This window comes from Protobothrops mucrosquamatus, unplaced genomic scaffold (assembly GCF_001527695.2).
Source record: "Protobothrops mucrosquamatus isolate PMUCROS unplaced genomic scaffold, P.Mucros_1.0 scaffold2019, whole genome shotgun sequence".
Taxonomy (NCBI): Eukaryota; Metazoa; Chordata; class Lepidosauria; order Squamata; family Viperidae; genus Protobothrops; species Protobothrops mucrosquamatus.
The window spans coordinates 178,135-204,069 of NW_015388130.1; the positions used below are offsets into that span (position 1 = coordinate 178,135).

At 37.3% G+C, this 25,935-nt stretch overlaps 1 protein-coding gene across 1 annotated transcript in view; it reads left to right on the forward strand.

Annotated features, from left to right (window-relative positions):
• Nucleotides 1-25,935, forward strand: part of TXNRD1 (thioredoxin reductase 1) — a gene marked incomplete in the record, with an annotated part of 55,403 nt that overhangs the window by 23,340 nt on the left and 6,128 nt on the right. The window contains 11 exon segments of the mRNA XM_015823873.1: nt 4,393-4,512; nt 9,295-9,367; nt 10,071-10,190; nt 10,770-10,915; nt 15,512-15,627; nt 17,625-17,850; nt 19,800-19,892; nt 20,445-20,521; nt 22,107-22,263; nt 22,640-22,747; nt 24,206-24,301. Coding sequence (XP_015679359.1) covers nt 4,393-4,512; nt 9,295-9,367; nt 10,071-10,190; nt 10,770-10,915; nt 15,512-15,627; nt 17,625-17,850; nt 19,800-19,892; nt 20,445-20,521; nt 22,107-22,263; nt 22,640-22,747; nt 24,206-24,301 — 1,332 coding nt within the window.

The window sequence follows — 25,935 nt, forward strand, 5'->3', positions numbered from 1 at the left end:
AATTGGCTTATATTTCTGTCTCTATATATTGGGGGGAGCATATTTATGTATACCTTATAATTGTTCATTGCCTTTACGCAGCAAACATGACTGCCTTGATCTTTGGTATATTGAATGTCAGGTACATTTTCCTTAGTGCATCATAGAATCAATCTAACATTCACTGCAAATCATTAAGCTTCTTAGCCAATCATCATCTGCATTCAAAAGTGCAGTACATATACCTTCAGATCTCCAATCCCATGGGATTTCTAACATCACTCAAAGCATCCCTTATACAGTTATCCATAAATGCATTAAACAACCATCCTGGCCTTACTCCCTTTTGCTGTTGATCAGTTGCTAAGTCATGTCTGATTCTTTGAGACCCCATGGACCATAGCACACCAGGACCCCCTGTTCTCCACTCTCTTCCAGAGTTTGCCCAAATTGTTTGTTGCCTCGATGACATTATCTAATCATCTCATTCTCTGAAGTCCTCTTTTCCTTTTCCTTTCAGTCTTTCCCAACATCAAGGCCTTTTCCAGTGAGTCCTCTCTTCTAATTTGGTGGCCAAAGTATTTGAGCTTCAGCTTCTCTGCTCAGTACCAATCAACTGTAAAACAGCTTGTTTATTCTTACTCATGCTTTATTCCCATTGTATGCCACCTGTATTCCATTCAACAGCCAACCTTGATTCCATGTTTGTGTGCATAATATTCTGTCAGACTCATTTCGTTTAAACCATTCAACATTTTGATAATTTTTATTTGGTTTCATTATTTTTGCCTGAATCCTAATATTGATATTTACCTTCCATTCAGAATGTTAGGAAATGACTCCATATCTTTTCATAAGTGTCTTATACTTTTCTCACAATCATACTTTTATTATTTTTGTTAGTCTTTTATCTTTTTCTTTTGTGTAACCACTTTTGACACAGCCAGAAAAGGATCTTTCCAGGTTCTGTATCTGGCATCATTTGATGTATCTAATTATTTCATCTGTCCTTTTAAAAAATATATAGAAGTAGTCCTTGATTTACAACCGGTTACTTAGCAACTATTCAAAGTTACAATGCACCTCTCCAGGGCTACTTATGACTTAAGGTTCTAATGGCCACCTCTCCCTCACAATCATGTGATTATATTTTGAGCATTCAGCAACTGGCCCACTTTTATGAGTGTTTGTTGCATTCTGAAGTCATGTGACCACAATTTAGGCCTTTGTTTGCCAGAAAACAGCATTTTCTTCCCCTTTCGGCAAAAAACATCCATTATAGACAATGGATTCACTTCACAACCATAGTGATTCATTTAATTGCTGCAAAAGAAGGTCTTTATGTGGTGACCTGCTTAATGATCAGCATGACTTTCCACCATAATTCTGGCTTCACTAATGGTTGAAAAGTTGAGGACTACCTATATATTAATTCCCTTGCTACCAATCCCATTCTCATCCATCTAGTCATGCTATCAAAGAAATAATTGTTTGCCCTGCATTGTATGTGTTTAGAATTTTGTACAGTTTCCCTCCAGAATTTATCGCTGGTTGTTTCATTTTCACTTGAAACACAACATGCAACTATTATCCACCTATGGATTCATAATTTCAGATACATTCCTAGCAAAGTCCATGCTACTAATTCCTACTTTCTGACATATACTGTAGCCATTCCATTTATAATTAAACCATTTATAATACAATAAAATAAAATAATTAAATAAATAAAATAAACCACTTCTGCTTACAATCAGGCCACTTTAGATCTATGCTTTCCTTTCCTCCTACTTTTTTAGACACACAGCCTATTTTTTTTTCCATTTTGTTTACTCATTCATGTTCTGTACTACTTTATCCTCTTGCTTTCCAAAATTCCATATGTTACTGTTATAAGATACGCTTATAGGTACTGATTTCTGCTGCCTATCATAACTTTTGTGTAATGCTTTTTCATAAAATAATTGAAGTAAGGGGTGTATCAGTCAGCTTTGCCAATTTTGTTTAGTATCTTACGGTACAACAAAAGCTCAGTTTTGCTCTGAGTGTGCTCTCATTATTCTGCGTAAACAAGGATCTATAATTTTGGAAGACAACATACTCTTACCCATATCCTACCAATTAAGATGTATACATACTGTACTCAGGATACAGAGTTATACAGAATATTTTATTAAATTTATATGCTGCCCATCTCACTACCCAACCAACTCTGGATAGCCGACAACGCAATAAAAACAAGAATATAAAAAAACTATAAAAATGTCTACCGCAAAGGGCGGTATGTCAATATGCAGCTACATTGCTGACCTTATAAGTGTAATTGATGATTTCATCTTGGGGGTTGTGGGAATTAGTGGAAGACTTTATTTCTCCAAAAGGATAATTAGAAAATTGAAAGATATTTTTTAAAATGAAGAATGGCAGCTAATTTATCTACATGGATTAAAAGCCAAATTCTTCTCTGATTTAGCACAGCATCTTGGGTTAATCAGGTTTTGAAGCATGAGCAAATATTTCTGCTTTTGTAGAATATTTTTATATGAATTGTTCCTTAAAACTACACCAAATTATCTCTCTTACCAGTCAGTTAAGTCTTTCCCTCCCATAAACATTACCTCTCTCTACCAAACAACTTGTGTCTATGTCAGCTTCCTTTCATATTAATCTCATGACTTCTAGGAGAAGCATATTAAGCCTTCACGTGCATATCAAAGAACTAACATTATGGAAGTACTTTTTACACCATTTCTGACCAAGTGCCTATAGCTATTGGAAAATGCAGGGAATACAATCCCTACTCTAATAAACTAGATATTCAAGCTTGGTAATTATTTAGGATGCCTAGATATTCCTGTGATACAATCCCACTTTGTTTATGGATGCAATGAGTCAGTGAGTGAATTACATTTAAGATTTATCACCTAATAACCCATTCTCTGTGCTGTTTACTGTGTTTTTGCAAAGGAAATTGTAGACCAGAATCACAGCCTTATTAGATGCAGGTGCATCTATCTTTCCCTGTATAAACCATTTAAAGAGGCTGCAGATTATCAGAAGAAAGAAGTAGAGGCTGAAAGGAAAATATTGATTAAATATTTGGAGACGAAGGGCATGTACTTGATTGAAATCACTCTTCCTAGCTTCCTTTCTCTTTGAGTATAGCGTATCATTCTGAGTATAGCGTATCATTCAAGAACAAATTGAGAAAACAGCATTATTTAAAGGTGCATTGTTGAATATATGTTCAAACTATAAAATGTACTGTTTTATTGTTATTTAAAGTTTATGGAAGTTGTATTAACTGAAATATTTTTGTCTGCAGAAATAAAGGCACCATAAGTTAAAAATGACTAAAACAAAAGACTAAACCAGGGGTCTTCAAACATGGCCCTTTTATGACTTGTGGACTTCAACTCCCAGAATTCCTCAGCCAGACACGCTGGCTGAGGAATTCTGGGAGTTGAAGTCCATAAGTCATAAAAGGGCCAAGTTTGAAGACCCCTGGGCTAAACTATATAATGAACAATTGAGAGAACTAGGTATGTTTATTCTAATGAAGAGAAGGACATCACAGCAGTATTTCAGTACTGAGGGGCTATCACAGAAAAAAGGGGTTTGACCTATTCTCCGAAGCACCTGAGGGGGCAGGACAAGAAGTAATGGGTGGAAGGTCATTAAACAGAGATCCAATCTAGAACTAAGAAGAAATTTCCTGACAATGAGAACAATTAACCATTGGAACAGCTTGCCTCTGGAAGTTGTGGGTGTTACATCACTGGAGTTTTTGAAGAAGAGATTGGACAGCCATTTGTCCAGAATGGTATAGGGCAGGGGTCTTCAAACTTGGCCCTTTTATGACTTGTGGACTTCAACTCCCAGAATTTCTCAGCCAGTGTGCCTGTTCTATTCTATTCTATTCTATTCTATTCTATTCTATTCTATTCTATTCCATTCCATTCCATTCCATTCCATTCCATTCCATTCCATTCCTTCTATGTTCTGTGAAAAAACGTGTTCATATAACTAAAGCATGTAGTCCCCAATTCATTGATTTTGGAGCACTTAAGGAATGACCTACATATGATGTAAAACACTGGTGTAGGTTGGAATGGTATGTCTACCTTGCAGATATATGGAAAGCAGGCTGATAGAGAAGTTTTCACGTTTGTCTCACAGTAATTCAGATAAAGATGGAATTAAACACTGCCAGTTGTTCAGGGTTGACTGCATTTGATTGCATTAAGCCAAGTACTTTAATTATCTTTTCCTAGTAGCATCTAAATTACTCCCTACCTCTTAGTTTACCCTCCCCCCGGATTTCTTATCATGAAGTAGTATTTTTTTCACTTCACCTTTGAGTTATAGTGCTGCTTTTGAATATTGATCATTTTCTATATTTTCTCTGCTCAGACACACCGTGAAGGAGGTTTTCTTAAACTACTTGAAGGGAACAGGCAAATGAAACAGGCTTCATATGACTATGATCTAATTGTCATTGGAGGAGGTTCTGGGGGACTGGCAGCTTCAAAGGTAAGATCAGCCAAGCTAGAGTCACAAAAAATATTCTAATAGCTAGAATTTGTTCCAATATGTTTTAGCAGAGTCTAGGAAATGAGCTCTCTCTTCATAAGTTACCGGTGGGTTTGTGGAATGCAGAATACATTTTACATTTCAGACAGCCTTCCTAATCAGCTTCCTGCCATCTATGTTAGCCATAGTAAGAAATTCAGTACTTTTAATTGCAGCACATCTGCAAATTGGAGAACTGTACTATATAATCAATGTGGCAGGGGACGTTGCTATACAGCCCTATGGAAAACTTCAAACTATTCCCTATAGATCCATGTCAAAGAGTGCTTTTCAAATACTTTGAGAATCCCTCTAAAAAAAATGATATAAGCCTAACAAAAGACCAGAATTACATTGGACTGAAATCTAGTCATATCTCCTGATAACTTGAGTTGATATATTAAGGTATGCCCTCGTCAGCCTTCCAGATATTTTAGAAATGACTCTCAGCATAATCTTCGGCAACTGGAGGGCAAAAGACTGGAAAAACTGATCTAAAGAGAATTATTTGAAACATTTAATTAATAAACTATTCATTTTGTTTGAGAATCTGTTAAAAATAAATGAAAAATAATTAACTGTTTATTTTACGTTTGTAGGGAAATGTGTAACCATATTTCCAATTCTTTTGGTGGGAGTAAAGTATGAGATGTGAGTGTTAATAGTTTTGAAGGGTAAAAAAATTGAATTCCCTTTTCATCTAAAGTGTCATATCTATATTTTAAAATAAAATATGTATCCAGCTGCATTGGAAACATGGTTGCCAACAGTAAATGTCTGAAGTGGGAGAGGTTGAAAATAGAAATTGAAATATACCAACAGCCCTTGTTAAACAGTATAGTAGCTATATTATCTTTGATTCTTAGAACAATTTAATTTCCTAGAAGAAACTTTCTTGCTCCATTTACTTTTTTCTTCCCAATAGTAATTAAAATGGACTTATGGGTCTTGGTGGTCCAGATGAGGTTTATGCTCTTCTAGAGTGGTGGTTGATCGCTTGAAAGATTAGTCTGGTTGATTAATTATAATGTCTTGTGTATTTCATTGGGGTTTTGGTATATTTTGGTTTGCTGGAGAAAACAATCTATTTCAACCCACTATTAGAATGTGAAACTCTCTTCCTGAACTTTGTTCATCTTTAAATCCTCCATCAGCTAGAAGAGCAATTCAAACTTAACATAAAACCATAGCATTATATTATAATAATATGGTAAGTTAACATATATTGAGTTGGACCATCTATTTTAGTATTGCTTGCAGAAAGTGCCTCAGGGTTTCAGGCAGGAAACCTTTTCAGTGCTAATTAAAGAAATCAGAACTTGATCCTTCAACCATTCATAGGTAGACTGAATAGTCCATGACTAAATTATGGTTTTGCCATTTTCCAAGCTTGGATAGACTAAGGAAAAAAAAAAAAGCTAGAATTTCCTTCATAAATTGTCTAAAAAAGTCTTTACATTTTATATAGTCATGGTTATAACTCTTTATCATCTTTAGCATAACACTTGTAGTGATAACATCCATCCTAAGCCAGTTCTGCAGATATTTTACTGTAGTGGCTTTCTCCCCAACATAAAAATAATATAGAAACTCATGTTTCAAATAGAGCTCCTTCAGCACTTTTAAAGAATATAACAAATATATTTGCTGGCAAGATAGTAATCCTTCTGAATCTGCCAGGATACCTGCTTCTGCCTCTGAATCTGAAGCTAGTTTGATTTTCAAGGAATAACCAGATAGGATTTAACTGCAGAACTATTTCTAAAGTAGGAGAGCCATCAGAAGAATAAACATTTGTGATAGTTAAGCAGGAAGGGAAGGGTATTCTGGAAATACAGGTGTTATGATAGCTTTTAGTTTCTTGTTGAGTTAATTGTGACCCCAAGTACCTCGAAAATACAGGAGGCAGTATTTGCTTTTGGGCTTACCAGGTAAATAACCAAACTGGACAGGTTTTCTGCCAACAGACAAACAAACTGTGTGAAATCTATGTAAAGCAAAAGTTAGTGGGAAGCATTTTTGTCTCTCTGGATTTTCTAGGACATCTAGGCCACATTTTAGTTCCAAAGAAGGGATGGGTTGACTTTCAAAGGGAGGCTGCAACATCAAACTGCTGAGTTAGTATCATATCTGCCAGTTTGGGCTGAGCTAACAGAGATTAGCTTGATGAGCTTCCTACTAAAATTAATTGTCCCTTTTTAAATTGTTGTATAACATGAAATATATGTCTTGCCTTTGTTAGTTCCATAGTAATTTAGAAAGATCATCTTTTTTACTTTTTCTGTGTTTAGATTTTTTTTGTTTTGCATAGTAACGTGGTACTCCTGTCTCTTGTATAAGTGTCTACTCTGATTCTTCTTTGTTATATAACTGCATACAACTGGCTTGTATATCAATAGCCAATTTGGACATACATTTAATAAAATAGGCCCTGGTCTTCAAAATTTAAGCCACAATAAACATGGCAACCTTTACCATTGGGCTGATGTATGGTTTTGGTTTTAGCTGCAATGATGACTTCTTCGGGAATTTGAAACTTCCACATACCATCAGAGTCTCATGGATGGGTGGGGAAGGAAGAAGGATTCCTTTCATTTGTCAGTGAATGTAGTTTTGTTTAGAAACTGAACAGAAACTGAGATCTAAGTTTCAAGAGTCCTTTGGCAAAATGCTGCATTAATTGCTCTCATCAGTGTACCCATATTTATCACATGGCAGCAACTGTGTTGTGAACTGCGTAGGATGAGTAGGAATCATTGGTCAACTTTTCAATTTTCCATGAAGCTAACTTACTTTGAAGGGCTGTAACCTAGTGGCAAACTAAAATAATAGCCTACCTAGTTACTTGGTGCAAGATATGCACAAATGGAAAAGGGGTAATGCATATGATGAACTTGTATTTCACTTGATGATGTGCTGGACTCAAATTATATACTTGTATGATTTGTCTGATGACTTCATGATGCATGTGTTGTCATTAAAGTGTTCTTATGACTTTTATTAGATGCACATGATTTACTCCTGGAGGTCTAGACAATGTTGGTTCTGGAACATCTGCCTGGTAGATGCCAATAGATGTTAGAACAATTCTTAGAAGTGAGAAATATTAGGCTTTTAAATAATCCCTAATCCGATCAAGTACCGTTGATACTTATGGAAGCCCAATTAAACATTCCACTTGTTAGGTGGGAAATGAGTATATTTAATATATTTCTTTTGCAATAATTGTGATGTGATGGTCAGGTATTATTCCCAATGTGAACTGAGGACCCATATCAGTTGTCTGTTTAAAATCTTCATGATCCCTGTCTGTTAAGATGTTTTTTATGGCAAACAAGCTGAGGATGCTTCATAGGATGTAAGAAAAATTGGTAGGAGTATTGTGCATGTAGCCTTGACTGCTGTAGAAAAGGTGGGATAGAAATGTAACAAAGAGAAATATAGGAAGTGATTAGGAGCTTTGTCCAAACCAAGGATCAGCAGCTTCATTTCCTTCCAAACATGGTTTCTTTAAGAATTGACCTTTAAAAAGGAATGAGAAGAAACACTGACTAATGAGCAGTTTGTTCCTCTAAGTTGTGGTAGGCCATTTGGGATTAGCATATTCACCATTGCTAGGTGGGTTTATATGTAATGATTCATCTCAATTTGCAGGTGAGGGCAAAGACTGAGGTCACCTGTCAAATACCTCAGGTATCAAAGGAGTCCCTTTATGTCTCATAATAAAACTCATTTTAAACGGTGCTTTGGAGCATTGTCATTTTACATAGCATGTGATCTAGTTAGTGGAAATTTCTTCTCATCCTTTGATAGAATTGTGGTAATTTAGGCAGCCAAATTATTGCTTGACATTTAATTACTATTGAGTTGTTAGATTCATTTCCCCCCAATTTCTTTGCCACCACAATGATCAACCAACAATTGCTTTTCTCAAGTAAATGCTACGTATCTTGTCTTTTCATTAAAAGAGAAGATGGAAAGGAGGAATTGTTAGAACCTCACAGTGCTAGAAGACATCCGATCAAGTCAAACTGATGGGCCTGTTTTGGCTAAAAAGTATATTTTAATAAGATAGTTTAAAGGTAACTTTAATTAGGGAGAACATTGGCTTATTGTGGTGATCTGAGTCATGTAACATTTAAACAAATCCTTGTAATAATGTTTACCAGTATGGGTCAGGAGCTTATATATTTCAAACAGTTTTCCCAAATCAGAGCTCTGTAGTTTGCAGCCAGCGCTGGGGCAGGGGGGCGGACCAGGGTGGACGGGGAGGCGGGGTGGTTTTTGGGCACTCGCTGCCATCACTGTTGTAGGGGAAGATAGATAAGGCATGGATGATACCTACTGGGGTAATGAAATGTATATGAACAAACAACCAAGCTTAGGGAGTACCAATAACTCCACAGTTGATCTTTGAGTTACAAATATACCCTTATGTTAAATACATGAGGGAAATTAACAGTTCTACAACTCAGTTGCTTGACACACATCAATAAACTCATTTTCCCAAAGGACAATATCCTCTGTGCATGAGTGGTATCAACAGATTTGAGATAATCTGGAGATTTGTAGATTTTTTTTTAAAAAAATAACCCTTCAGCAAAAACTGAGGAAATTGTGTGTGAACATGTTTATGAACATCAAATATAAATCAGTTGGAGGAGGTAGGAAAAAAACAAGAAAAATCAGGAATGGAGGGCAGTGGTATGGCCACTTCACATTTTTCTCTTTATTGATTTTTAGGAAGCAGCCATACTTGGCAAGAATGTATTGGTCCTGGATTTTGTCGTCCCTACTCCTTTAGGAACAACTTGGGGTAAGCTGGTGGTTCTCAATCTTAGTTCAAACAAATAGCCCAATCAGTTTTGCTTATGCTTCTGAACAATTTTTATGTTTCATCTTCACATTACGGAAATAAGGTATGAAGAAATACCACATTGAGCTGCGCTCATACATTACACTAATCCACCATTTACTTTGCTTGGTTTTGACTTACGATATCCCAGCACTGTAGTTTGTAAACTATAATTTATACTTAATAGCATGTTGCATGAATTCAGCAAATTGCTATTTATTCAACAGACCTTGTAAGCTCTGGATTAATGCAATATGTGAAACCAGCTACATTCTTCAGGATTTATTTTATTAGATTCATATCTGATCTTTGTGGAGAAGCTCAAGGCAGCATACATACCGTAATTCCTCCTCCTATTTCTTCCCACAGTAATAATCCTGTGAGGTGAGGTGGGTTGAGAGACAGTGACTGGTTCAAAGTCACCAAATGAACTTCCTTGGCTAAAAGTGGATTAGAACTAGGGTTTCCCTGCTCCCAGCCCAGCACCTTAACCATTGTACCACACTGGCTCTCAGAGTTCTGCTTGGCTTTCATACAAAGGGGCTGAAAGGCCTTCCACAACTGCTTGGATATTGGAGATTCTCACCTACAAAGTTGCCGGTTAATTGCTTCCCTGTTTTCTGTATGATGATCTTGGATGATTCTGCTATGCTTCCTTTTACAGGTCTTGGAGGAACTTGTGTAAATGTAGGCTGCATCCCTAAAAAGTTGATGCATCAGACAGCTTTGCTTGGGCAAGCCATAAAGGATGCACCTGCATTTGGATGGCAACTTGGTGACAAACGTAAGGATATAAAATTCCATTTCTGTGAATGTTATACTATTATTTGGGAAAAATAACATGCGAATAGAAAGACAGTGGGTGGGATGCATAGTGGGATAAAGGTATATTTTTATGTTACATTAAAGTGCAGGAAGAAGGTGTAGGTTGAATAAATGGTGTGGCTGTGTTTAGTTTAAAGATTTATAATACCATAGGCCTGAATGCTACCTCCAACCCGGGGTGTATAGAAGCAATTCTCCAATGTGCTTAAAGCATAGACCTCAGTCCAGAGCCTTCACAAATGTTCTGAAAACTGATAAGAATCTCTCTAATAATTTATTTGAAGCAAGCATGAAATAAAATCTTGAATGGCTTAAGAGGAAGATGCTGCACTGCTTGCACATTTCTGACTATATTTATTATCCTTTGTTCCATGTCAGCAAAACTTAATAAACCCAGGATAATTTAATATATTTTTCGGAAAGGAAGGCACAATCAAAATCATGTGTATATGTAGCTATGTAACACTCTAATGAGGTCTTAGTGAAAGTTAAAGACACAGATGAATGCTAGATTCTTTTTCCCCCTTTTGATCCTTAGCCATAAAGCACACCTGGAGCTCTTTGACAGATGCTGTTCAAAATTATATAGGCTCTCTGAATTGGGGATATAGAGTGTCCCTCCGAGAGAATAAGGTCACATATGAAAATGCTTATGGAGAGTTCATTGGACCACACACAATTAAGGTATTAAATATCTTTTGAATACTTTGTTACATTACTTGTTTTACATTGGATCTCTTATATTTCTTTTACTTGTGTGGGAAGTTGGTGTGGAGCATATCTGTTAAATGACAAGGCCCTACTGTTCTTCCAAATAAGTCATGCTTGTCTGATACCATGGATTCTTCTCCATTTGTGAAAGAGTGGACTGAAGTTATCTTTCCATCGGTTGTGGCTTCTGTTATTTAGCAGCAAGGAAGTCCTGACCTTGGCTTAAATATCAAAGCAAAGTGGGTTCAAGGTCTTAAGTCTTAGGAACCAGAATCAGCATAGAGTCTTGGGACCAGTTTTTTTTTTCTTCTGGTCAATTGTGTTTGATTCTTGGAGATTGCCTGGACAAGTCCTTACAGAGAATGCTGTAAAGCACTGTGAAGTGGAATTTACGTCTAAGTGCAATTGCTATTGCTATTTGGCATAGCTATTAAAAGTACATAGCAAAGAATTAATGGTAATTAATATCTGATATCTGAATCAAAGGTGGACAGCAGAGGCATCTGGATCTTCTTATAAAGCAACTTCCGTGATGTATTGTAGATGAACAAGAATTTTCTATACATTGTAAAAAAATAATAATAGCTGGGCAGGGATATAACTGGAATGGAACTTTTAGCTGGAAGAACTGGGAGCTTGGTTTAGTTGGAATACTCAGAAAATATTTTTAGATCAGAATTCTTTGTCCAAAGGGTATATTGTTTNAGCTCTGTAGTTTGCAGCCAGCGCTGGGGCGGCGGGGGGGGGGGAAGGGTGGAGTGGGGGGGCGGACCAGGGTGGACCGGGAGGCGGGGTGGTTTTTGGGCACTCTCTGCCATCACTGTTGTAGGGGAAGATAGATAAGGCATGGATGATACCTACTGGGGTAATGAAATGTCTATGAGCAAACAACCAAGCTTAGGGAGTACCAATAACTCCACAGTTGATCTTTGAGTTACAAATATACCCTTCTGTTAAATACATGAGGGAAATTAACAGTTCTACAACTCAGTTGCTAGACACACATCAATAAACTCATTTTCCCAAAGGACAATATACTCTATGCATGAGAGGTATCAACAGATTTGAGATAATCTGGAGATTTATAGATATATTTTTTTAAAAAAAATAACCCTTCAGGAAAAACTGAGGAAATGGTGTGTGAACATGTTTATGAACATCAAATATAAATCAGTTGGTGTAGGTAGGAAAAAAACAAGAAAAATCAAGAATGGAGGGCAGTGGTATGGCCACTTCACATTTTTCTCTTTATTGATTTTTAGGAAGCAGCCATACTTGGCAAGAATGTATTGGTCCTGGATTTTGTCGTCCCTACTCCTTTAGGAACAACTTGGGGTAAGCTGGTGGTTCTCAATCTTAGTACAAACAAATAGCCCAATCAGTTTTGCTTTTGCTTATGCTTCTGAACAATTTTTATGTTTCATCTTCACGTTACGGAAATAAGGTATGAAGAAATACCACATTGGGCTGCGCTCATACATTACACTAATCCACCATTTACTTTGCTTGGTTTTGACTTACGATATCCCAGCACTGTAGTTTGTAAACTATGATTTATACTTAATAGCATGTTGCATGAATTCAGCAAATTGCTATTTATTCAACAGACCTTGTAAGCTCTGGATTAATGCAATATGTGAAACCAGCTACATTCTTCAGGATTTATTTTATTAGATTCATATCTGATCTTTGTGGAGAAGCTCAAGGCAGCATACATACCGTAATTCCTCCTCCTATTTCTTCCCACAGTAATAATCCTGTGAGGTGGGGTGGGTTGAGAGACAGTGACTGGTTCAAAGTCACCAAATGAACTTCCTTGGCTAAAAGTGGATTAGAACTAGGGTTTCCCTGCTCCCAGCCCAGCACCTTAACCATTGTACCACAATGGCTCTCAGAGTTCTGCTTGGCTTTCATACAAAGGGGCTGAAAGGCCTTCCACAACTGCTTGGATATTGGAGATTGTCACCTACAAAGTTGCCGGTTAATTGCTTCCCTGTTTTCTGTATGATGATCCTGGATGATTCTGCTATGCTTCCTTTTACAGGTCTTGGAGGAACTTGTGTAAATGTAGGCTGCATCCCTAAAAAGTTGATGCATCAGACAGCTTTGCTTGGGCAAGCCATAAAGGATGCACCTGCATTTGGATGGCAACTTGGTGACAAACGTAAGGATATAAAATTCCATTTCTGTGAATGTTATACTATTATTTGGGAAAAATAACATGGGAATAGAAAGACAGTGGGTGGGATGCATAGTGGGATAAAGGTATATTTTTATGTTACATTAAAGTGCAGGAAGAAGGTGTAGGTTGAATAAATGGTGTGGCTGTGTTTAGTTTAAAGATTTAATACCATAGGCTTGAATGCTACCTCCAACCCGGGGTGTATAGAAGCAATTCTCCAATGTGCTTAAAGTATAGAGCTCAGTCCAGAGCCTTCACAAATGTTCTGAAAACTGATAAGAATCTCTCTAATAATTTATTTGAAGCAAGCATGAAATAAAATCTTGAATGGCTTAAGAGGAAGATGCTGCACTGCTTGCACATTTCTGACTATATTTATTATCCTTTGTTCCATGTCAGCAAAACTTAATAAACCCAGGATAATTTAATATATTTTTCGGAAAGGAAGGCACAATCAAAATCATGTGTATATGTAGCTATGTAACACTCTAATGAGGTCTTAGTGAAAGTTAAAGACACAGATGAATGCTAGATTCTTTTTTTCCCTTTTGATCCTTAGCCATAAAGCACACCTGGAGCTCTTTGACAGATGCTGTTCAAAATTATATAGGCTCTCTGAATTGGGGATATAGAGTGTCCCTCCGAGAGAATAAGGTCACATATGAAAATGCTTATGGAGAGTTCATTGGACCACACACAATTAAGGTATTAAATATCTTTTGAATACTTTGTTACATTACTTGTTTTACATTGGATCTCTTATATTTCTTTTACTTGTGTGGGAAGTTGGTGTGGAGCATATCTGTTAAATGACAAGGCCCTACTGTTCTTCCAAATAGTCATGCTTGTCTGATACCATGGATTCTTCTCCATTTGTGAAAGAGTAGACTGAAGTTATCTTTCCATCGGTTGTGGCAATTCAGTGAATTGGCTTCTGTTATTTAGCAGCAAGGAAGTCCTGACCTTGGCTTAAATATCAAAGCAAAGTGGGTTCAAGGTCTTAAGTCTTAGGAACCAGAATCAGCATAGAGTCTTGGGACCAGTTTTTTTTTTTTTCTGGTCAATTGTGTTTGATTCTTGGAGATTGCCTGGACAAGTCCTTACAGAGAATGCTATAAAGCACTGTGAAGTGGAATTTACGTCTAAGTGCAATTGCTATTGCTATTTGGCATAGCTATTAAAAGTACATAGCAAAGAATTAATGGTAATTAATATCTGATATCTGAATCAAAAGTGGACAGCAGAGACATCGGGATCTTCTTATAAAGCAACTTCCGTGATGTATTGTAGATGAACAAGAATTTTCTATACATTGTAAAAAAATAATAATAGCTGGGCAGGGATATAACTGGAATGGAACTTTTAGCTGGAAGAACTGGGAGCTTGGTTTAGTTGGAATACTCAGAAAATATTTTTAGATCAGAATTCTTTGTCCAAAGGGTATATTGTTTGCATTTGGCTCTGCTTGGTGAATCATTTGGATTCTAATACAAAGCAAGGTAGATTCTCCAAAGCTGAAGGTTACCCAGCTCACTTCCCCTTTTCTTAAAAAATAATGTATCTCTTCTTAGCCATGAGCAGTTTTTCCTTGCTTAAAAAACTGCCTTCTGATCTAAAGTAGCACATCCTCAGCCTATTATCACGGCATAATGAAAAAAGAGGTGCCTAGCCAGGTCCTAGATCTTGCCATAAACTGAAATAGCAGCCATTATCTACCCATTTAGGCATCACTCTTAATAACATCATCCATATAGGTTCATTCACCTGCATGTCTTAACATTAATTATTTAGGAAATGTGTATGCTGCCCAATCTCTTAATAGTTCTTGGCACCTTATGAGGTATAGTACTATATACTATTGTCTGCCAGCAGTGTCTTTATGTAATATCAGCTGGAGGGCCAAATCAGTCTCCATGGAAAAGAAGTAGCTGACAAACATGTGATTGATGTCCATAAATCTGGAGGGGTGGGAGAGATTTTTCACTCTGGATTTAGATGAATAGTATCAGCCAGGAAAAATCTGGAAGGTTTGCAGGAAGAGAACGGCTAGTTTGTTAGTTCTGGGAAGGGAAGAGAGCAGAAGGAAGATAACTTGCAACAGGACTAATGCAAGAGAAGAGTTTTCAAGATTTCCTGCCATGGGAGGTAAAGAGTAGGTGGGGAATATTTCCTTCTCCGTTACTATCAGAATATAGTGAGTATAGTTTTTAAGCCATGTGGATTGATTTCCAAAGTTCCTTAGGCTAATGCCTTATTTGGGTCACTAGCTATATTTACAAGCAGTGCTTTGTCTAGTCTCAGCCTAATGAAAAACGAGTTTGCTACATTATGAGGAGACTTATTTCGTATCTCAGGTTCAGCTAAAAAACTTGCTCTATTGTTTACAGACAACAAATAATAAAGGGGTAGAGAAAATTTACACAGCAGAAAGATTTCTGATTGCCACTGGAGAAAGACCTCGCTATCTGAACATTCCAGGAGACAAAGAATATTGCATCACCAGGTAACATAAAATAAATGAATTGATGTGTTTTGTACTGCCTGATGGCACTCAAGGAAATTGGCTAAAATGTAGCATTTGGAAGACAAGGTTGCTCCTTAATAGAACTCTCGTGGTAAAATTGTTCCTTATTGAAAATATTTCTTTTTAATCCTCAGAGGACAAGTTTTTAGGTCTTTTCTGGGAGATGCGATTGTGGGATAACTTAAATTGCACTTGAATGCACTTTCAGACAATAACCTGGAGACTGTAACGGAGAATTTTGAAGGTTACAGTCCCAAGAAACCATTAAAATAAAGCCTTTGACTAACCTTTTAAATTTGTCTATCAACATTTAAAGTCTTGGCTGTATGCATAAAGCCTACCTTGCTCATCTCCATTGAAAATACATCTTCAGTTCCTGCAAAGGCCTATTAATGTACAGCCAAAAGCAAAATGCGTAAAGGAGTGGGAAGTAAGGGGAAGGGAAAAGCTGTTATATTTGTGTAGTTCAAAAATTCAAGCCATGAGAAAATTGTCCTGCATTAACTGATATAAAAAAGTAATGGTCTGCAAAATGTTGAGAATTCGTAATGTGTTGAGCTTTCAGATTTGAAACAACTGTTTTGAGCTTGAAAGAATCTCATTATGAGCTTGCAATACTGGTTTCAAGATTAAAATAATGTTATTGAGCTTAGAGGCCTTCTAATATGGTTGGAACAACCTGTTTTGAAACATATATTTTCAAAATGAAAACTTGATGCATACACCTTTGGAAAAGCAAGGGAGATGGCTAGGCTCCAGCTAATTGTGACTATGGGGCACTCTTAGCTTTCCAGTCCCATCTTGGTGATCTCTAGGAGCACCCAAGTTACATCGCTTAAATTCAAAGATGAGCCTCAAATTGCAACTAAAAAAGTTTCTAATAGGTCTAATAAAATAAAAATGGCAGGTTTTAAAATAGAGCAGAAGAGGAGATTGAAACCAATACAATGTTGGTCTCTTCAATACAATGTTGTTGATCTAGATCAGTGTTTCTCAACCTTGACAATTTTAAGGCATGTGGACTTCAACTCCCAGAATTCCTCAAGCCAGCAACGCTGGCTGTGGAATTCTGGGAGTTGAAGTCCACATGCCTTAAAATTGTCAAGGTTGAGAAACACTGATCTAGACATTGACCAAATATATTCAGTTTTTATCTCTCTGCCAAAGACTCTATGATGTTACTCACAGGGAGATAACCAACAATCCCCAAATAAAGGAATAGTTAGAAAATGGGGGTCTTACTGGTGTTCATAGAAAGTTGTTAAGTTTTGAATGAGAGGAGTGGTGCTAGAAAAATAACACCATAACATTTTTTTTTGTTAGAACAAAGTTATATGGAACATTTGTCTCTGTAAAATATAACAGCAAAGTGTCCAGTTTGCTTGTCTTTGAAAATACATTTCTTGAAATTATTCAAAGATTCTACCATATGTCACCGGAAAATATTCAGCATAGAAATGAACTTAGAGAAGGGAGTCCTTTTGATTAGTTTTATCTCTGGAAGGAGAAGCCTCCTGACTTCAAAATCTTCTTGAAATAAAATTTCCTACCTGTCCCTTCAGGGGGCAGGAAACTTTGATGAAAGAAAAGGCAACTGGGGATTCTTCAGTTGTTGAATGCCAATTCCTGTATCTGTGACTTAGCCATGGTTCCAAGGAGTGATTGAAATTCACTTAAGTATCTGGAGGAATATACAGTATAGCCTTATTTTAGCTGCTGATCCCTCTATGTCAGGGGTCTCCAACCTTGGTAACTTTAAGACTTGTGGACTTCAACTCCCAGAATTCCTCAGCCAGCTTGGCTGGCTTGAGGAATTCTGGGAGTTGAAGTCCACAAGTCTTAAAGTTGTCAAGGTTGGAGACCTCTGCTATATGTTATATAGAAATTGCCCATCTCTCATCACAATTTACTTTTTTTTCTGGATTCATGCACTTAATATTTTTGTCTCTAAGTTAATTTATGTATATATTTTCCAGCGATGACCTTTTCTCACTACGTTATTGCCCAGGAAAGACATTGGTGGTTGGAGCTTCTTATGTTGCTCTTGAATGTGCAGGATTTCTTGCTGGACTTGGTTTAGATGTGACTGTCATGGTGCGTTCCATTCTCCTGAGAGGCTTTGATCAAGATATGGCAAATAAAATAGGAGAGCATATGGAAGAGCATGGTATAAAGTTCATAAGAAAATATGTTCCCACTGAGGTAAGACTTGCCCAAAAGAAGTGTTTTTTAAAGTGGCTTTCATGGTAACATGCTTTGTGGTTCATATTCCTTCTTCCTAAGACTTCAAAAGTGCTTGCAGGTTTCAAGATTTCTTGTATAAGTCACAGATGTCTTAAACCAGAGAGCGGCAATATTTTGGAGGACAGAGTATTCATGTTTTAAAAATATAATTAACGTCAGCCTTGGGACTGCATGGGGTGTGTTTGATGTCGTACTGATTTCACTGGAAGGCAAACTTGTTTTTCAGGAGTTGAAGGGCTTAAAAGGTGGCAATGGATGTGTTTTGCTGCAACAGACTGCATTTACAATGAAAAAAATCATATTGTTGAAAATCAGATATTTCGATGGCACAATCTAAGGGCTGCAGTTTGATGTCTGAGTCCACATGCAATCCACTGAGCGACAAAACAGTACAACTGTAGAACATCAGAAGTTGTCTTTTACTGGGTTAAACTATTATCTACTTCTCTTACTGCCAGTAGCTCACCCTTGATCCAGGGATTAACCCTTGACTACTCAGTGACCTTAGTGCTTTATTCATTCTTTGATGTGACTTTGAGATGCCTTTTCTCCTGTCTGGGCTGAACACTTAAAGAGTGACAAGGCAACTTTGATTTAGAATACTGGCATTACTTTTTCCCAATATTCATCATATGTAGATTTTCCCTTCATGATATGAATAGCTGGATGCTTTAAGCCACTGTTGTCAGACATAAATCCCAAGTGGCTTATTATATTCTTAGGCAGAAATCAACTTTAAGGCATTAGGCAGAATTCCATGTGCCTGTGGAATGTTACAGGCACAAATGAATACATGTTTAAATTACATTTTTTTTCAGTGTTTAAGTTTGCTTCCGAGGCATCATGGAAGCCGATTTGACATAGTGGTTGGGTTTCAGAATAGGCAGGGAAAATCTAGATTCAAGAACCGAATGAACCATAATTCTCAAAATGTTGGGCCATTTTCTTCCTCATGTGTGCCTACATCTTTGAGTTGGTTTTGAGGGTAAAAATAAATGAGTAATTGAAAGTATGTTGCCTTGTCTTTCTTAGGGGACAGGTCAGGTTTATGAACATAATGAATAAATCTTCTATATAAATAAAAATGTAAATGTTCGTTTGTTCAAAATCTTAAATCTCCGAAAGTTCTTCACCGATTGCTTTGAAATTTTGACACAACCTTGCATTCGAATACGCGCGTGTTTTTATATACCTATATTGTATAGATGTCACACCTGTGACAGGTAAAAACATGCTTTTTTGAAAAACAGCGCCATCTGTTGGACATAAAAACAACACACGCTTTTACCAGACTGAGCCACAGCAACGCGTGGCTGGGTACAGCTAGTATCAAATAATGGAAAAACACAGCTTGCAAGATCTAGCTATCTTGTTAGATTCTGGCCTATGATGAATTTCTGTTTTTAGACTTTCTAACTGAGACCTGGTGTGCTCTTCCTACACTCAATGCTAATTATTTGAATCATCTTCAGGCTAAGAAAGAGTGCCTGAATAGAGCAGTATAAAAAGTTTCTTGGTGGATTAGGAATGGGAAATTAATGAGAACATAGATTTTAAAAGGCTGATCTATCTTTTTGCAAGATACATGGCTGCCTCCCCTGTGCCTGGACCTTTTTAAGGAGCCATGGATTGAAATGGTCACATGAACAGCTTCTTAAATTCAATATTACATAGATTCAAAATCATTTTCCTTTGTGTTCAAACTGCTGGTTTCTTTGGAGGGAAACACCAGCAGAAAAAAAGACAGGAAATCTCTTGAAAAATGTAAGGGTCCAGAATCATAACAGCTTTTTCTTTAAGTCACAAGATAATAACTAAAATATAAAAATACAGAAAATACATTTGTGATTAAAGTTTATCACTATCCCCTACTTGAAGTCAATATTTAATTTATAAAAATATTGCAGATTGAACGGATCAAGGAAGGAACTCCTGGACTGTTAAAAGTTACAGCTCAGTCTACAGAGAACTCTGAAATAATTGAAGGAGAATACAACACAGTAAGTAATTTGCATGTGTTATTTTAGTTTCAATTAAACTGTGGAAAATGCCTCTGAGCAAAATAGGCAAAGGAATGAAGAACAAAATGCTTCCTTGGTCAATGTCATGAATGGCTTCATATGAATGGGCCTGGATTTTGTAATATTTTTATATCACTTTGGATATAGTGATCGTGGAATTCTTTCCTTTGGTCTTTTGATTGTACAAATGAGGTTATCTAAATATTTTCATGTCTTTCCAGCCTCATACCAATAAGAAATTGAAATTCCATAATGCTGATGGCAGAAGGATGTTAAGGGCTTAAAAATAGTTTAAGGGACAAATGAAATCTTAAAGATGTAACTTGCACAACTGTACAATGTCATCTGATTCACACTGGTGTTCATGAAATTGTGACATTAAAGCTATTGCATACTAATTTTATTTGAAACGGCTATGCAGTGCACATTTCTCACAACTTAATTGTGTCTTATATCCTGTTGAGTATTCACAAAAATCCTCATAAACTCCCTAGGATAAGTGGATTAAATTAAAATATTGCTGTTCTTCAGGTGTTGCTAGCAATAGGAAGAGATGCCTGCACAAAAAACATTGGACTACAGAAAGTTGGAGTGAGGATCAATGAAAAGTAAGGCTAAATCTCTTGTCTGTTTATTGTACTATGTCTCTTTCTTGCAACATCAATCTTGAAGTCTTTATGCATATAAATTGTCAAGGAAACATACATTTCTTTTCTGAAATTTATCTGCTGCAGCAAGAATGACACCATAATTACAGTTTCTTATTACTGGAGATGCCAAAAGGGCAAACTTAGCAATAATTAAAATTCTAATGATTAACATTCTGCCATTAAGGCTTTTAAGTTATCTCACCTTGCCAGATGTCATGGGCAAAGAAAACCCTGAGCTATCCTTTTTTTTTGTTGTTCTATTTTCTTAGTGCTTTTGGTGGGGTGCAGAGCTTCTTTGTTTTTAGTAGTTAGGGGGAAAAATGAAAAATGCAGCTTTTCAGTTGCAGCAATATAATAATTATAGCTCTCCCCCCCCCCGCCCCATGGATGCTACAGCTAATGATTTCAGATAGGAGAATCAATAGGAGCCTGATTTCCGTGAATTTGAAAACGTGATTCTTATTTGACTATTCCTAGCTTGAAATGGCTGCAACCTGCAACATTACAGGTCTGTTTTTAACAGCATTTTAGGGTACAAATATTTGCATATATGAGGGTGAAGGTTCATTCTCCGAGCTTGTGGGTTGGTTTCTAAACATTTCATTACCAGGCTAGGTAACATCTTCAGCGGAGTTTAGGGGACGTCAGTGTTAGTGTTCTTTTGTTTATAAGGGCTTGTGGGTGTGTCAAGTGAGGATTTTGTGATGGGTCTTGTGAGGTTGCATCAGGTCAGGGTCATTGGGAGGTGAACTGCTGGTAGGAGGGGGAGCTTGTGTGGGTTGGATGAGGGTCAGTACTGTCTGTGGTTGGCTGTGTGGTTGATTTGTATTCTGAGGGGTTTATAGACTGGATGTAGGTCAAATCAGAATCCAAATCAACCACACAGCCAACCAGAGACAGCACAGACCCTCATCCAACCCACGCAAGTTCCCCCTCCCACCAGCAGTTCACTTCCCAATGACCATGACCTGATGTAACCTCCCCATCACAAGACCCATCACAAGACTCTCATTGATTACTCACACCTGACCCATCACAAGACCTTCACTCGACTCATCCACACCTGAAAACTTCATAAACAGAAGAACACTGACATTGACATCCCCAAAACTCCACTGAAGATGTTACCTAGCCTGGTAACAAAACGTTTGGAAACCAGCCCACAATCTTGGAGAACAAACCTTCATCCTCATCCTACACCCGAGCTACAGATATTTGCCACTGTTTGCATGTATGCTCTGGTTTTGCCTTCATGCTCTATTATGCTTCTGCTACTGAGATCTGCAAAATAGTAACCTGATGAAAGTGCCAGAACCAGTGAAGAATAGCACTTGGGGAGGGGGGGGGGTTTCAGACAGGGATGCGATGCAGGAAACTGCAAACCACTTTTGTTTGTTCTAATCACCATTTTTTCTCTGCAAGTGTTTCTCCACAAAGTGCATGGTATAGTCCCTTTTTAACGAGATTATGATTCTTTTAATCTGCAACCAAAGCCTTGCATATGGATCATCTTTTTTTCCCCTCTCATCCAATCAACCTCTAGTACAGGAAAAATCCCTGTTAATAACAAAGAACAAACAAATGTGCCTTATATCTATGCTATTGGAGATGTCCTGGAAGGCAAACCAGAACTCACCCCGGTGGCAATTCAGGCGGGTAGGCTGTTGGTGAGGAGGCTTTATGATGGAGCATTCACAAAGGTAAATCAGTGCTTATCATGATGGTTGTAAAAGCAATGGTTTTGAAATGCATTTTTGTTTCAAGTTTATGTTCATGTAATTGATAGCTAACGTTCATAAACTTACAGCAACAGTCCCAAATGAAATTCTTCTAGATGCTTTGAATTACAACTCTCTTTGGACTACAGCCACCATTGCCGGTAGTTAGGGATGATGGGCATTATAGTTGAACAACATCTGAGGAAAATAAATCAGGGAACGTTTTAGGGGGGAGGGTTCTTTTTCTAAGTTTGTGATCGCCCTTGAATTAAATGCTGCAACTTTAAAATCATTTGAGATATTATATGCTTATGCTTCGGGCAACTAACGCTTATCTCTAAATATTTTTTCTTGACAGTGTGATTATATAAATATCCCCACTACAGTATTCACTCCTTTGGAATACGGAGCCTGTGGTTACTCAGAAGAAAAAGCAATTGAAAGATTTGGCAATAATAGGATTGAGGTATTTTGGAAATTGCTAATGTAGACTATGGCTTTTCACGTTTTGACATGAAATTCAGAAAAAAATTTGCATTTCAAGTTTTCTGATGAACACAACCAAGTGAATGATTGTGATCTACTCCCCCTTGAGGGAGAATTATATGATTGTTGCTTTTATTCTGTATGTGATGGGATCTACCTCTGTGAACAAGCAAGTGGTTGGATCTGAAAATCAAATTCTGTGTTTTTAAAGAAAAACACCATACTGTTTGCAGAGCAGTTATCTTTTTGATAAGCAACATGGGGTCTTGGCTGGTGCCAAAGCCAGAAGTCAGCTGGGCATACTCAGAAAGGGGAATTCCCCCCCCCCCAGGCAGATCTCCATGATACATGCCAGGTCAGCTTCCTCACCTATGATCAAGTCTTATTGGCTTTATTACAAATGACCTGCTGTTCAGCAGTAGCAACCAACAACCCAGGTCTAAAAGATCTGCCATTGGCGTCTGGGAATGAGTTCAAAGACCTGGAATGTGTCACAAGAAAAAAATATACCTTTGGCACAGTACCCATGAGTGCCCTGTCCCACATATTTCATTACATTTTCCCATATCCATCGCCATTGGGATGCTATAGCCTCCCCCACCTTTCTAAACCCTTCCCCTGTCCGAATTGCCCCCCCTCCATACCTATCCAGTTATAGCCTCTTCCAGGGCCATCAGCCTAGGATGCTTCTGCTTTGATGTAATACCCTGTAATTTCAACAAAGCCATGCTAGCTGGAGATATTGGGTATTGTTGTCCAACATATTTGGATGGCAACCAGGTTAGGGAAGGCTAATGTTCGTGTAAGTTTACATTGGAATTAATGGTGTGTCAGGAGCCTAAGAAAGAGCATCTGGATGTTTGTCACTTATCAGTTAAGGGAACAGCTTTCTTACCGTTTAGAGCAGTGATGGAATGTAGTGAGGAGGTGGATTCCTATGAAGGAGGGGTGCTTTCCAGAGAAGTAAATGACAATTCACTCCAGATTTTATGTGCGAAAGAGAGAGAATGAAGATAGCTCCTCCCTAATAGTTCATGGAGTATATGGTAGATGTAAATAGTAGAGTGCTCAGTTTGGCAAGGTTTTGTCTATAGCTGTGGAACAATAAAAGAATTCTGCTTGGAAGAAGCTGGGCTGGGGAATTCTGGGAGTTGAAGTCCAGTCATCTTTAAGTTGCTAAGGTTGAGAAACACTGATTTAGAGAAAGGCCATTAGTTAAGAAATGGAACTGTCTCTGCCTTAACTAAGCTGAGAAAAAAATAAATTTTAAAATAAAAGCAATCGAGTTGCTGAAATGTAATTTTGTTCCTGTTCTTTTTCAGTAAATCTTGTTAAATGAAATTCTTGTTAAATGAAATGTAGAAGGGTGCTGACATGAGCTTGAAAATTGGCTGAAATTCAGCATAGGTATTTATATATCATTTCTTTCCTTTTTCAGGTTTACCACAGTTACTTCTGGCCGCTGGAGTGGACAGTCCCATCCAGGGACAACAACAAATGCTATGCAAAAGTTATTTGCAATCTTGCAGATAGGGTAATTTCAGTGCACCGTGAACCTTTGCTTTTTTTCTGCAAAATGATTGGCATTTTGCAGAAGGAGAAGGAATGTTAATATTCATTTTGTACGCATTGTGACTCACCACCTGATTGCTTTTTTCTTTCTCTAAAGTACACCTGCGATGCTAATTGAATCTATGTCATCTTCAGATCCTTAAATTGGAGCTATCTGGAGCTGAGGATGAAACTGCTGCCTTCATTTGGCAGGCATCAATGATACCTTGAAAGTATTAGCTGGTTAAAATCCACCTGCAAATCCACTTCTAAATTATAGAGTCATTGTATAATAACACCTTGGCTAGGCTTTGCAACCATTAAATAATACCCCTCTTTAACTTTGCTCAGTATTTAGTTAATAGCTGTGAATGTTTTAATTTTCAAAATATAACAACAGCTGAAACCCAAAATACATTGGAAAAACTATTGTATTCTGAGTCTCAAAGGCTGTTTGTGTTAGGGCAAGTGGGCCTTAGTCTCTGTGGATCCTTCCCACACTTTCCACTGCAGTTAATTTGGACATATATTTACTAATCTAAATCAGCTACTCCTCATTTGCAGTTTATCAAAAATTTTACTCCTAAATTGGAAGTGATGATTTGAAAGTTTCAGGCCTGCAACAAGTATGAACCATTTACTCAGTCCTGCTAAATGCCCCTTCTCTGATGCTACTGTCAAAAGGCAGCAGTTGGCAATAAAAAGCCAGCCATTCAAAATTACCCATTTACAGTATTCCAGGACATTTTTCTGAAATATTAGAATATATGATATTTTAATTATAGGAATTGTAAGATCCTAATTGCTCAGAAATTATTAGATTTTGATATAATTATGTAGCATGTCTCTATTATGTCACTTTTCTTCAGTGTTTCAAGAAAAACAAAGTAGCCAAAAGAATTCTGTCTTCCATGACATATAGCTCAGAAATCCATAGTTTTTTTTTCCAGATTAACAACCAACGATACACTACTTATACTGTATCATACCAAAAGTTACACCCTAAAAGGAAACAGGCCAGGACAAGTATGAGTTGTACCAGGAAAAAAATGACCTGTATACAGTAGGAGTAAGGAGTTGAAACTTGACCAGAGTATCAGAGCTTCTGATTAATAATAATAATAATAATAATAATAATAATAATAATAATATGATGATGATGATGATGATGATGATGATGATGATGATGATGGAAGGGAACTTGGAGGTAATCTAGACCAACCCCCTGCTCAGGCAGGAAACCCTATACCATTTCAGACAAATGGCTGTCCATCTCTTCTTAATACTTCCAGTGTTGGAGCATTCACAACTTCTGGAGGCAGGTTGTTCCACTGATTAATTGTTCTAACTGTCAGGAAATTTCTCCTTAGTTCTAGGTTGCTTCTCTCTTTGGTTAGTTTCCATCTGTTGCAACTGATTCAAGCTATTCTCCAAAGCGCCTGAAGGCAGGACAAGAAGCAACGGGTGGAAACTAATCAAGGAGAGAAGCAATCTAGAACTAAGGAGAAACTTCCTGACAGTTAGAACAATTAACCAGTGGAACAACCTGCCTCCAGAAGCGGTGAATGCTCCAACACTGGAAGTTTTTAAGAAGAGACTGGACAGCCATTTGTCCGA